The 12,876-nt window shown below is 42.5% G+C and overlaps 1 protein-coding gene across 1 annotated transcript; it reads left to right on the top strand.

The window, feature by feature from the left end:
- Positions 1 to 7,544: 7,544 nt before the first annotated feature.
- LOC147640912 (putative polygalacturonase) lies at positions 7,545 to 12,647 on the top strand. Its single transcript, XM_086816566.1, has 5 exons — positions 7,545 to 8,198; positions 10,738 to 10,858; positions 10,973 to 11,147; positions 11,425 to 11,495; positions 11,595 to 12,647. The coding sequence occupies exons 1-5, from the start codon at positions 7,767 to 7,769 to the stop codon at positions 12,227 to 12,229; spliced, it is 1,434 nt and encodes a 477-aa protein (XP_086672692.1). The 5' UTR covers positions 7,545 to 7,766; the 3' UTR covers positions 12,230 to 12,647.
- The last annotated feature ends 229 nt before the right edge of the window (positions 12,648 to 12,876 follow it).

Below are 12,876 nucleotides of genomic sequence, written 5' to 3'. Positions count from 1 at the left end.
TACGGAGTTACTCACAGACTAGTATGGAGCTACTAGTGTGATGATAGTGGGTACGTAGTTACTCACTACTAATACATAGCTGCTAATAAAATTAAGATCCTCGAGTGAAAGATACTCTAGATCAACATTTTAAATTACCGAACCACAATCCATGAATACTCATAAATATGTTGACATTGCTCAAATCGACGAGGGACCGATTTGTTCGATGGTATGGAATAAGCAAGGGAGTGGAGTAACTTAAAAGTTACACATCACTAGTCCTAGTGAGTTGTCAAGGTCATCCGTAGTTTGATGATCCCCTCTATCTATCAGATAACATTCAATTTTGCAAGCCCTGGCATTTAATCCGTAGTGATTATGAGTTTGGTGTGACATATGGTTATGAAGTTCTTACAAGAATACTCGTTTATTTGCTTGTCATTGGTTATAGCTTGGTAGAGATTGCCACCTATGATGGGTTGGTAGCTTTGCCGCTATAATGAGAAGGCAGCAAATAATGTTCTCATAGTTATACTTCATACCAACACCAAACAGGGATAGGATGAAATTCCTAAGTTCATCATCACGAAGTACTGTGATGTTTGCATTTATATTGAATGTATGATGTAATGAAACATTGGGCTTGTGTAATTACCATCAATTATCTAGCAACCTATGGCTTCGCAGCAAGCTCAGTCATTATCTGTGGATTGATAATGTGGTTATTAGTAGTTTGGAAATTTCTTGATAAATGGTACAACCCACCCAAATAATTCATAAGTGTATAACCGCTTATGAAGGGTAATAATATGCAACAATGAAGCACTTTGTTACAAGTGTGAAACCACTGATCTGTTGCAAAACAGTTTATCAATAGTACCACCATATGTGCGTAGACACTATACCACATCTTCGGTACAGATGTTTAAAAGTTTCTTGGAAGGACTCAAGAATAAAAATATATTAAACACGGTCTAGACTTGTTCTTGGACCTATGACACTAGCGCGTAGTCCGCTTGAGAGTAAAATTTTGAGGACAAAAACCTTTCTTGAGGGAAAGGAGGGATATCCTCAAATATCACATAAACTCGAATAGTTGTGTGAGTCCAGACAATACTTGAAGGGATGTGTCCGGTAATAGCACCAAGAGTTGTAAGTGATTGGATGTAACTCAAGACACCCGTAGTGGTGCAAGAATCTTTATCAAACATCTCTACATACTATATGGTTTGCTCGCATATATAGTATGGCATAAGAGATAGGAAGTTTGATTGTTATATTTGAAGGGAAATCTTCAGAAGTTACATTTACTCTGAGTTAGAGTGGAGTTTAACCATTCGTAGATTGATGGTAGTTAGAAACTCAACAAGATTCTAAAGCATATGCTTGTGCAAAGATGTTACTCTAAGAGAGAAAGTATCTCTCAACTTTGGAACTAATCCTTGTGATGCATGATTAGATTGACTCTAGTTTATTTCTCCTATGGCTGTAGAGCTTTCCAAGGAGAAGTTTTAACAAGTTGATGATGCAACATGGTAGCGTAGTCTCAGATATCTAGTAGCATAGTCTAAGAACTTGCGCTACTAGAGTGCTCTCCAGTACATTAGCTTCTGTGCTAATGTCATGATGCAAAATCAAGGTATGAAATTTGCCTTAAGGTTTTGGTTGAAATACCAAATCATGGCTTGTGTGAGCATGATCCTGTCTTTACAGAGGTCTGGCGTGCTGTACGCGTATGCACTTTATCACAGCCGTGCCCACCTTCCTCGCCGGCACGTAATGCTAGTCGGGAGAGACTGGCCGTAGGTGTGACGGGTAGCGAGGCGAGAGTTAGTCCGGAGAGGCTAGCCGAGTCTTCGGGGTATAGTTTTGATAGTCCAAGTGCGGGTCATCCTGGGATTCAGAAAACCTATGCACTAGTAAAAAGACAGTTTTATTGGCCTAGTTTGTTTAAGAACGTCCAGACTTATGTGCTGAAATGCAGTAAGTGCCAGGTCAATAAACATGAACGTCTTAAGGTTGGAGGACTACTCCATCCGCTGGAGATTCCTAAAGGGAAATGGGAAAGCATTTCCATAGATTTCATTACCGGTTTACCCAAGACGAATCGAGGGAATGACTCGGTATGGGTAGTAGTGGACAACTAAAATGGCAAAGTTTATTGCCACGAAGAAAATTGTTAAAACGCCAGAGTTGGCAAAACTCTTTATTGAACATCTCTACAAGCTATATGGCCTGCCCGCAGATATAGTGTCGGATAGAGATAAAAAGTTCAACAGTCATTTTTGGAGGGAAATCTTCAAAAAGTTGGATACTACTCTGAGTATGAGTACGGTAGATCATCCGGAGTCTGATAATCAAACAGAAAGACTTAACCAAATTCTAGAGGATATGTTGCGTTCTTATGTTAGTAAGAAGCAATCAAATTGGGAAGAATATTTGCCCATATTGGAGTTTGCTTATAACAACTCCAAGCATTCAGCGACGACTGGATTTACACCATTCATGTTAATGTATGGATTCCAGCCGAGATCTTCGATGGCTGTAGGCCTAGAAAAGGAGAAGATTCAATCTGTCAAGGATTTCCTTGAAGATATGAATGATATGCTCGGAGCCGCATGAGAGAGCATTCGTAGCGCTCAGGATCGCGCCAAAACTTATGCGGATAAAGGACGAAGAAAGGTGACCTTTGCAGAAGGTGACTTTGTATTTCTCAAGGTTCCTGCGCAGTCAGAAACCATGAAAACGGGAAAGTGTGATAAACTTTCTCCGAGATATTGTGGTCCTTTTAAAATCCTTAAGAAGATTGGGGACGTAGCATATAAACTTGAGTTACCGGAGAGTTCTCAAGTCCATCCTGTCTTCCATGTCAGTAAACTGAAGAAATCAGTTCACAGGTTAGAGAACGCAGTTTCTCCAGAGATTTGGTGGACTTGATAGAGCCACCAAAGAAACCACATGAATCTGAAAAGATTCTATAGTATCGTGACAGACAAACCCGACATAAAGTGTACCAGGAGGTACTTGTTAAATGGACAGATAGGGATGAGGAGTAGCAACCTGGGAACACCGTAGTGCAATTTCCAAAAGGTTTCCCCAGCTTGTTTTCGAGGACAAAAACTCTTCTTAAGGGGGGGTAATGTCACGTAGGCTGTAATGCCTGTGACCGACGGCAAACCGGATGGCCATGTCCGGGGTTCAGTGGGAGAGGACGCCCATGCGGAGTCATGGGCGGCCAGGCTAGTGTGGACGGCAAGCCACACACTATATAGCCTGGGGGATGAGGGGCAATCCTCATTCTTCCTCTATGGCTGGGTGGTGAGCCAGAGGCCGTCCCCTCTTGTGGTAATGCCCGTAGCGGCGTTACGAGAATATAACACATTGACTTCTTCAATCTTGACTCCACTTTTGCCCTTTGGCTTCATCTTTGTCTTTGTCTTTTCCTTTGCCCTTTTCCTTTTGATCATTCTTCCATTTGTAGCATTGCTTTTTGATATGTCCTTCTTGCCACAATAATGGCATTCCAAGTCCTTTTTGGAGCGGGACTTGCTCCTTCCCCGTTCTTGGCTTTTACCCCTTTGCTGGGATCTCCCACGTGCATTCATTGCATTGGACTTTCCAACAGAATTGTTCTTCCTGTTCATCTCTTCTTGAAGAAGAGCACTCTCAACATACATCTGCATATGACAGCATAGCATTCGAATTGCTAGTGGCTGTCCTGAATGTTTCCCAACTCTCTGGCAAAGTGCAAGAGAAAGGTGGCTTTGAACTCGTCGTCCATTGCCAACTTTTGATTGATTACCTGGCTGACAACACCATTAAACTCAGTTAGATGTGCTGTCATAGACGCCCCTTCCTTCATTTGAAGACCTATGAGTTTCTTCAACCAATACACTTTGCTTGAGGCACTTTGCTGGGCATACAAGTCCTGCAATCTTTGCCACATTCCCCAAGCTGTCTTCTCTTCACGAATGCTGAAAAGTAAAGAGTCTGACACAGACAACATGATAGTAGATCTTGCCAGCTCATCCATATCTTCCCATTCTTCAGTAAGAGAAGCGGGCATTACACCCCTTTCTTTCATGGGCTTGTGCTGCTTCTTCTAGAGCAACACATTATAGCACTGGGTTTGCCAAATGTCATAATTATGTGAGCCTTCAAGCTTCTTGATGTGAAGCAATGAAGAGCTCTCACCTGTGTGGTTGCCATAGCAATATGCAACCTTTGTCAATGCCTGACTCCCTGCAAGATGTGCAAACACTGCACCAAAGCACACAAAGTGCTCACAGTTGTTCTCCCAAAGTTTATCTCCCACTGCGGAAGCACAAATGCAACTCTACTCCCACTGAATGTGATAAAATCACCAAAATCTGGTTGCTGCAGATTTAGGACAGCACCTTAGATGTGCTCTGTTCCCCTTCCAAAGTACTGTACAGCAGTACTAAGTGCCCACCAATGATGTACCAAACCTGTACCGGCAAGTACATCAGCTGAAAATGAACCTTTTCTCACTCAAATCAATGTACAGCCATGCCAAAACTTGTACAAAGTTGTACTAAATCTGTACCAGCAAGTACAGTAGCAATAAATGCTCTCCTGGCTGTCCAAATGAGTGAAAATCAGACCTTAACAGTCCTCACCACTGCATACAACAGTCCCGGACAGAAATTGGGCAAAAGCCCCTTGACTGCAAGTGGATTACTGAGGGGTCAAGGCATAAAAGTCTTCCATGCTGCTTTGCCAAGCTCAACAAGTATAAAATCTTGAAAAGCCCCTTGATTCAAGATCAATTTCTGATCATACATGGTACATTAACGCACATGAAGGCATCCAGAGTGTTCATAATGCTTCCCCCTGGCCACATATACATCCAATGCATAAAAGCCCCTTGATTTACAGGCACATTGAGTGCTTGACAGGCATCAACACATTGCCCAAAGCATTAAATGCCAGTGCCTGCATGCAAATCAATCCAATTGACACAAAAGCCCTTTGATTTGCACTGCAATTTCCTGCAATTTTGCCCCAAATGTGAGATTGCTCACATCATACAGCATGTATGAATGCCCAATGGCACAATTACATCAAAAGCCCCAAATTTTGACATCCAATTTCCTGCAAATTGACCCGGAATGTGACCAATGTCACCCAATTTTGCCAATTTTGCTCAAAATTTGAGCAATTTGGCACCTGTACGTGCTCAATTGATAATTGTACCTGCTTAATTGCAAATCCCAAAAAAAATTGAAGCAAATACCTCTGAAAATTCTAATTAATATTGCAGAAAGGGAGGAGTCGTATTGCTGCAAGAAAAAGGGGGGTGTTGGGGGCGTCGTGCTGATGATGCTGCTGCTCCAATAGCTGAGGAGCTCTACGCTTCACGGCCTGCCAAGACACCAACGTCGCTTACAGCTGGCCAAGCTTGCAAACGCCTGTACTGCCCAGCGATGACACACAGACACACATGCGCTCCTGTACTGCCCAACGATGACACACATGCGCACCTGTACTGCCCAGCGATGACACACATGCGCTCCCTGCACCTACCTATGATGCTATTGCGCTGCTCTTCCTCCTCGCTCACGGCTTCTTGCTACCGCCCGCTATGGAGACACCTGTTAACGTTCTGCGAACAACTTTTACGTGTCCGCCTGAGTGTGCATACCAGCTTGCTTACGTGTCCGCCTGAGTGTGCATACTCGCCTGCTTATGTGCGACTGGTTCAACGCAGGGACACATAGTCGACCAGCAACCAGCTCTGCACACAGGTGACCAGTTGTGCACTCGCTCCGTACAGCACACGATTTTCCTCCCTGCACGCTTCACAGCTCTGCTGGCTGTACATAGAACTCTTCCAGGCTGCTCTGATACCAGTTGAAGGGAGATTAGAGTTAGGGTTTCATGTGGGAGACATACACAGAGAAGAAGGGAGAGAGAGAGAGAGAGAGAGACATGTGGGGATAAGTCAACTCAAGATATGAGTGTGTGACTCCCCTATCACACATGTATATTTGCACTAGTACACATAGTGCACTTAGTACATTAAAAGTACTAAGTGTACTATGTACTATAACTTATGGGCTTGTACACACTACAAGGGTACAATCCATGCCTTTACCCCAACAAAGCTAAACAAGAAAATTATTCACAATGAGCCAGAAGAAAGAATAAATTGTCATAATATTAAGAAATTTTATCTCATACTTGGAAAACCATCTTATAAAATAGTTTTAGCTCTCTCTCTCTCTCTCTCTCTCTCTCTCTCTCTCTCTCTCTCTCTCTCTCTCTCTCTCTCTCTCTCTCTCAGATATATGCATGCCATATAGCTATAGGGCCTTGCCCCTCCCTGCTCATATATGCTTTCTGAAAGTTGGATAGTCTTGTCAAATGATTTCCTTTTGACGATTGGAGGTTGGATAGCCTTGTCAAATGATTTACTTTTGGATGATAACCCTACCTTTCAAAATTGACTGTTTGATGATAACCATACCCTTTAAAATTGACTGTTTGATGATAACCATACCCTTTAAAATTGACAAAAGATCTATATATTCCTAATTGTTTCCGCTTTTGATGGATCCTATAATTTTTACATGTTTTTAACCATGGAAATTCCCCTCTTGCATAAAGGAGGAGAAACCTACCAAAATCCTAATTGAAGATTGGGGCCTCAATAATGGACATGCCTTATGAGACGGGGTTGGTGCGAGGCCGGATATCCCTTCAAAAGTTCTTGGGATGGTTTCCTATGATGTTAAAACAATTCTTCTTCTTCTTCTTTTTCTTCTTCTAGTATATTTCTAGGCAAGATACACACATACTCTCCACCCATCCATAAAGTTTTTAACAACCAATGGGAATGCACGATTTTCACTGGCGCACAGTCCAAAGTGGGTCCAAAGCGGTTGCATGACCCTTTCTGAGTTTGGATGCTGGCTCATGCCCATAAATTAAGAAAGTATAGGCAACAAGTTTCCCTTGGACATGGTGGGGAGACCTCCAACTGTGGTGGGGAGATTTTTTTGGGGTCCAATGAGTGACAGGGTGGATAATGTTTGCTCTATGTGTAATGGGTGGAAAAGAAGTAGGGTGACTTACTTTGAGATGGGACATTGGAAGCAATGTTCACAGAAAACCTGCAAACCCTTACAATGCACCTGCAAAATTCACTCTCACTTGTAAAAGGCAATTTTGTAATTTAAAAAATCGATTAAATTTTAAGCATTTTAGTTATATTTTGATCAAAAAAACTTATGAATGTTGAAGAAAAACTTGTAAATTTTAAAATTGCAAGTTTTCCAGTTTGAGAAGAAAACCGTGAGCACTGATTGGAAGAGAACAGATTGTGATTGTGGTGTACAATCCAATAATGAAAACGCGTAAATTCAGGAGTTATCCTTATTGTCATTGGTTGAGAAAAGAAAGAAGATGACACCGCCTAAATTGGGCGTTCAGCTGGTCAAAGGGGATCGGGCCCGCTATTGGGCGCCTGTTTCAACACGCTGTTTACGTGGAGGGACCGGCATCACTTTCTATGGCGGCAAGCTCATCGTTAGCGCAGCAGAAGAAAAGAAAGAACCCACAAAGGTACTGCCTGCACAAGTACCACCTAGGTATCTTCGGCAGATCGAACGCCCAAGAACCATAGCCTGATGGCAGTCCCGACGCCATGACTGCACGTTGCCTCTCTAATTATACGTATAGTATACTCTCAGGTAGATGCAGTAGACGGGGTTGCTCTGCGAGCGCTCGCGCACACGCACAGAGCGGCCAGCATATGCTTTATGGCTTATTGGAGACTTCTCCATTTGGAGAATTCTACCACTCGCTTTAGAATTCTTGCAGTCCTTGGATTCCTTATCTTCTCCTTCATTTCCCTCAGCCATAGCCGGCAGCACATAATCGCTTTGTTTATCCATCCACACCCACAAGAATCCAATATTGTCAATCAGATCGTGAGCTTTACCTGCCTACCTGATTCTCTTTGCAATCCGCCCAGGCGCGCCCGCACCGCAAGGATCACCGACTACGGAGGCGTGGGGGATGGCCTCACCCTCAACACCGCCGCCTTCGAGAGAGCCATGGCGGACCTTGGGAATATCGACGGCGGGGCACAGCTCCACGTTCCTGCAGGCCACTGGCTCACCGGCTGCTTCAATCTCACTAGCCATCTCACCGTCTATTTAGAGCGAGGAGCTGTCATCCTTGGCTCTCAGGCAAGTTATACTCTCCCTGCTTTCTTTCTTCCTTTTTTTATATTTTCGTGTCAAACTTGTGGCTGAATCTTAATGATCCTGAAAATCAGGTTTCATAGCTTCTGGTTATGCAATTTAAGCTGGTGATAATTAAGCATTAAATCTTGTGGATTCCATAAATACCACAAGGTTTAGTCTTATCCGCATCCACAAACTGATATCAGTAATGCTTTAATTCAATGAGTGGCTGCATTTCTTAGATTATGACTTATATATTGCATATTACAAGTGAGTGGATGTGTGTGTGTGTGAGAGAGAGATTATGACTTATATTGTGTAATTGTTTTGGAATTACAAGTGAGTGCGTGTGTGTGTGTGTGTGTGAGAGAGAGAGAGATTTCCTCGATTACAAATGGTAAACCAAAAAAGTTTCACATTGGCCATTAATAAGATAGAAATGAAAGAAGACATGGTCCTATGACGGTTAAGTACACTAGTATCACCTGAAGAATGGATGTTATCGGTTTTGGTATATTGAAATACCCTAAGAAAAGCTAACGACCATTACACTGCCTTGACATCTATGTATGAGCTATGTCGGTGCAATCTTTGGCGATATCCAAGGACTGGTGCCCTATGAGGATTGCTCATTTGCAAAGTGATTATTGCACATGGCAATTTTTGAGTCCAATAAGACTGATAGCATCTAGAGATCCTTCATGATGGCGTGACAATTGTGAGGTCCAACAAGACTAATGGCATCTACGATGGCATGCCAATTGTAAACTCCATTAAGATTAATGGCATCTAGATTGCTTGTAGAGTCTTATTTGATAGCATCTAGATCGCTTGTAGAGTAGCCTTGTGTGGCTTGTCTCATCCATGTGAAAGTTCTTGTCTTGAGTGATAGGACTTGTCTCTACTGACCCCTCCCCCGCCCCTTCTCTCTTCTTTCAGTCTAGAGATATTTCTTTGACTTGAAACCCTCCTTGGATTTGAAAATTGAAGGCCTCAGCCTTCATGTGAAAGCCATTGCTCATGTAATTTTTATGAGATTAAGTTCACTGAAATTATGACTTCATTCATGATGGTTCTAATGGTCTTTTTGAAGATTTTTATCTAGTTTCTAGTGTGGTTAACCAAGCTTCAAGCTTTTAGAGGTTTTATTTAAGTAATTGATTTTATAGTTGTAATTTAAACAATTCATGTTGTAGATGATGTCCCATAATTGATTACTAGCTAAAGGGGAATACTTTTTTTGGGGCTGCGTCCTATAGGTATTGACCTTGTGACCTTCAGCTTAGAAGGTTGTTGCTTTATCCAATTGAGCTAAGGATGTTATGCATTACAAAGACTTCTAGGGAGAGAGAGAGAGAGATTGAGATTTATGCATGGGTGTATTTGCGTGTGTTTCAGCAAATACAAAGTTATTGGAGGTAATTAAGTGGAAGCATTGAAAAAAGTATAAGTTATACTACATCACTCTTTCACACCTCACCTGCTTGCTACAATTGCTTACATTTTTTCAGTAAGAAAGGGACATTTGGATTGAATGAAATGATGTAATGAGTCTAACAATATAGTGTGATAATGGACCATGATGGTTGCAAAGTGTTGATCCACAATTATTTTTCACCCCTTTTGTCCATAATTCAAATGCTTTAGCCTTTATTAAAACAAGTGAAAGATTCATGGGAAAACATGCCTTGCTAGCAAGGAGAGGGAAAGTCATGGACATGAAGATCAGGCTTGGGAGGATATGGAGAGGGAGTGCTAAAGGGAGTGCTAAAGGTCTAGTAAGACCCAAATGTGTAACCCAAAAGTGTCACTATGTCTATACCTTTGCAAGGAAGACTAGAGCGTAGGGGGATGTGGCACCTTTTTGTGGCCCCTTAAAAGAATAAAGTTTTTCTCCAGTATATTTCTCAAGGGATTGAGAATTGAAAATTTCCACAATTTTGATCTATTCCACCTCATTAAAACAAATGTGAACCTTGAACTATGTTTTGCATTTAGTAAAAGAAATATTGTTAGTGAAAAGTTTGGTGAAGTTGCCAAGTTATGGTGCATTCGCCATCACATCCCTAATTACAATTGAAAGAGTCCGCCATCACATCCCTAATTACAATTGAAAGAGTTGGATAAATTTTTAATTTTATTATTTTTGGGTGAAGTTTGAACTTATTAGGATTGAGTACACTATATTTGTAATATTGTAGTTAAAAGATACTTTTTGATGGGATCATGCTCATTTTCTTGACATTTGGGTATTTGGGTAGTAAAATACAGCCACTTATTTTGAGTGATAGTCACACAATACGATAAATCCTGAAGAAACGAGCATTGTTTCTACTAAACCGGTACTCATTTTGAACCCCTTAAAAATCATCGTGATTGTAGTCGATCATGAACAAAAAGATTTTTGAGGTCTGTAAAAAAAAGTAGCGAGCGTAGTCAATGAAATAGTACGAAAAGGATTGCTGTTTTTACTCATTTAATCCGCACAGAAAATCGTATCGAGAAAGTGATCAATGTGAAGCTGGCAATGAATTGGTTTCAGACTCCTCAACATTGGCCACTGATAGACGCTTTGCCATCCTATGGGCGTGGTAGAGAGCGTCCGGGCAGGAGGCACAGTAGCCTCTTTCACGGTGAAGGTCTGGTTGATGTATGGATTACAGGTAAGAACTGATCCTGCTTGGATTACTGCAAGCAATGCACTGCTCACATCAAAGTTGTAGTCTCGTTCATATTGATAACTGTGTGGTGAAGCGCACGTTTGCATAAATTAACAGGCGAGAATGGGACAATCGATGGTCAAGGATCAATCTGGTGGGACATGTGGAGGAATCGGAGTTTGGAGTATACAAGGGGACACCTTGTGGAGTTTATTAGCTCTCAAGACATCGTCATATCCAATGTGGTTCTCCAAAATTCTCCTTTTTGGACTCTCCATCCTGTATACTGCAAGTATGGTCCCCTCGCAATCCATTGTTTTGCCCCTTGATTCATCAAATTTATCAAGTTTTTTTTTTTTAGGTTGTTGTTGTTGTTGTTGTTAGAATGCCTGGTTCACACACCCTTAATTGAGAGTTATAACTCCAGCTTTATTGATTCATCTGGCATGTTATATAGCAATAACCATTGTTATATTTTTTATATTAGCGTCATTCAATTCGACATTTTATAAGGTCATCTTATACGAAGAGTGATTGATTGGCAAAATTTTCCATGCTGCCACACACAGCAACGTTATCGTGAAGAACGTGACAATTTTGGCACCTTGGAATGCACCCAACACAGACGGGATCGACCCAGGTACGCTCCATTAATTCTTTGATCAAGTAAACTACAGGCAGCTAATTATAGGCACTAATTATGAAAGGCTTGTTAATCTGGCTCGTACAAATGCTGCAGATTCCAGCTCCAACGTGTGCATAGAGGACTGCTACATCAGCAACGGCGACGATCTCATTTCGATTAAGAGCGGCTGGGACGAGTACGGCATGAGGACGGCGCGGCCGAGCGTCAACATCACCGTACGGCGGGTGACGGGCACAACAGCGACGTGCTCAGGGATCGCGCTGGGGAGCGAGGTGTCGGGCGGGATTGCGCACGTGAGGGTGGAGGACGTGCACGTGTTCGATTCGGCGGCGGGGATTCGACTGAAAACGGCGCCCGGGCGGGGGGGCTACGTCACAGATGTCATTATCTCAGGGATGACGTTGACAGGAGTGAAGAGGGCCATTGAGTTCAGCGGAGACGCGGGAGAGCACCCGCATGAGGTGGTGGGGGAAGGCGGAGCTCTGACGGTAGTGAAGGGCATTGTGATAAAGAATATAGTGGGCAAACGTATCAACTCCCCTGGACGTTTTGTGAGTGTCCTCCAAGGTCCCTTCCAAGACATCTGCCTGTTCAACATCTCGCTCGGCGTCCTGTCCCCCACCTGGTCTTGCTCCCACGCCCACGGTTCCTCCTCTTCCGTCTCCCCCCCCCTTTGCCCCCAGCTCCAACTCTCCAACGCTACCACCACTTGCAACTCCAAGCATTAACCAAATTCTTGCCCCCCACCACCGCCGCATCTTCAAACTATTTTGCTTTTTGCAAACATTCTTTCTTGCACCACAAAATGCATGGCATGGATGACCTGCAAATGCTGTGCATGGATGGCCAGATGGTGCAGGGGCCAAATACTATGTATGCATGCAAATGGTGTACATGGATGGCCAGATAGGGTTGGACACAAAAGGTGGGTGCTTGATTTCCTATGGGTTGAGATTCCATGTTTCCTCAGTTTTTTGAACCAAGAAATCAAGATTTTGGTATTCCCATTGGTAATAAGCTTGACCTTTCACCATATTAGCTTGACCTTTCACCATATTCATTGGACACATATTAGCTTGACCTTTCACCATATTCATTGGACACATTTTTGATCCCTTTTTATCAAAGAATCATCATTATGAAGCTTCCATGGTGTTTCTTGATGCATTAAGGGCTTTTTGCCACAGCCATGCATGCCTACGATGCCTTGCATTTGAGTCTACATCATATTGGTGACTCTTTTGGCAATAATGGCTTTACATGGGAAAGATTGATTGCATTGTGGTAAATTTGGAATTTATTATGACACATTGTATGCATAATGGTATATGGGAGATATGCTATGTCTCATATGGATGGATTTCATGTGTTTCCT

This window comes from Cibotium barometz, chromosome 2 (assembly GCF_041138505.1).
Source record: "Cibotium barometz isolate CiBa-2024 chromosome 2, ASM4113850v1, whole genome shotgun sequence".
NCBI lineage: Eukaryota > Viridiplantae > Streptophyta > Polypodiopsida > Cyatheales > Cibotiaceae > Cibotium > Cibotium barometz.
Note: the sequence above shows the minus strand (reverse complement) of the source record. Positions and strands in the feature narration are given on the sequence as shown.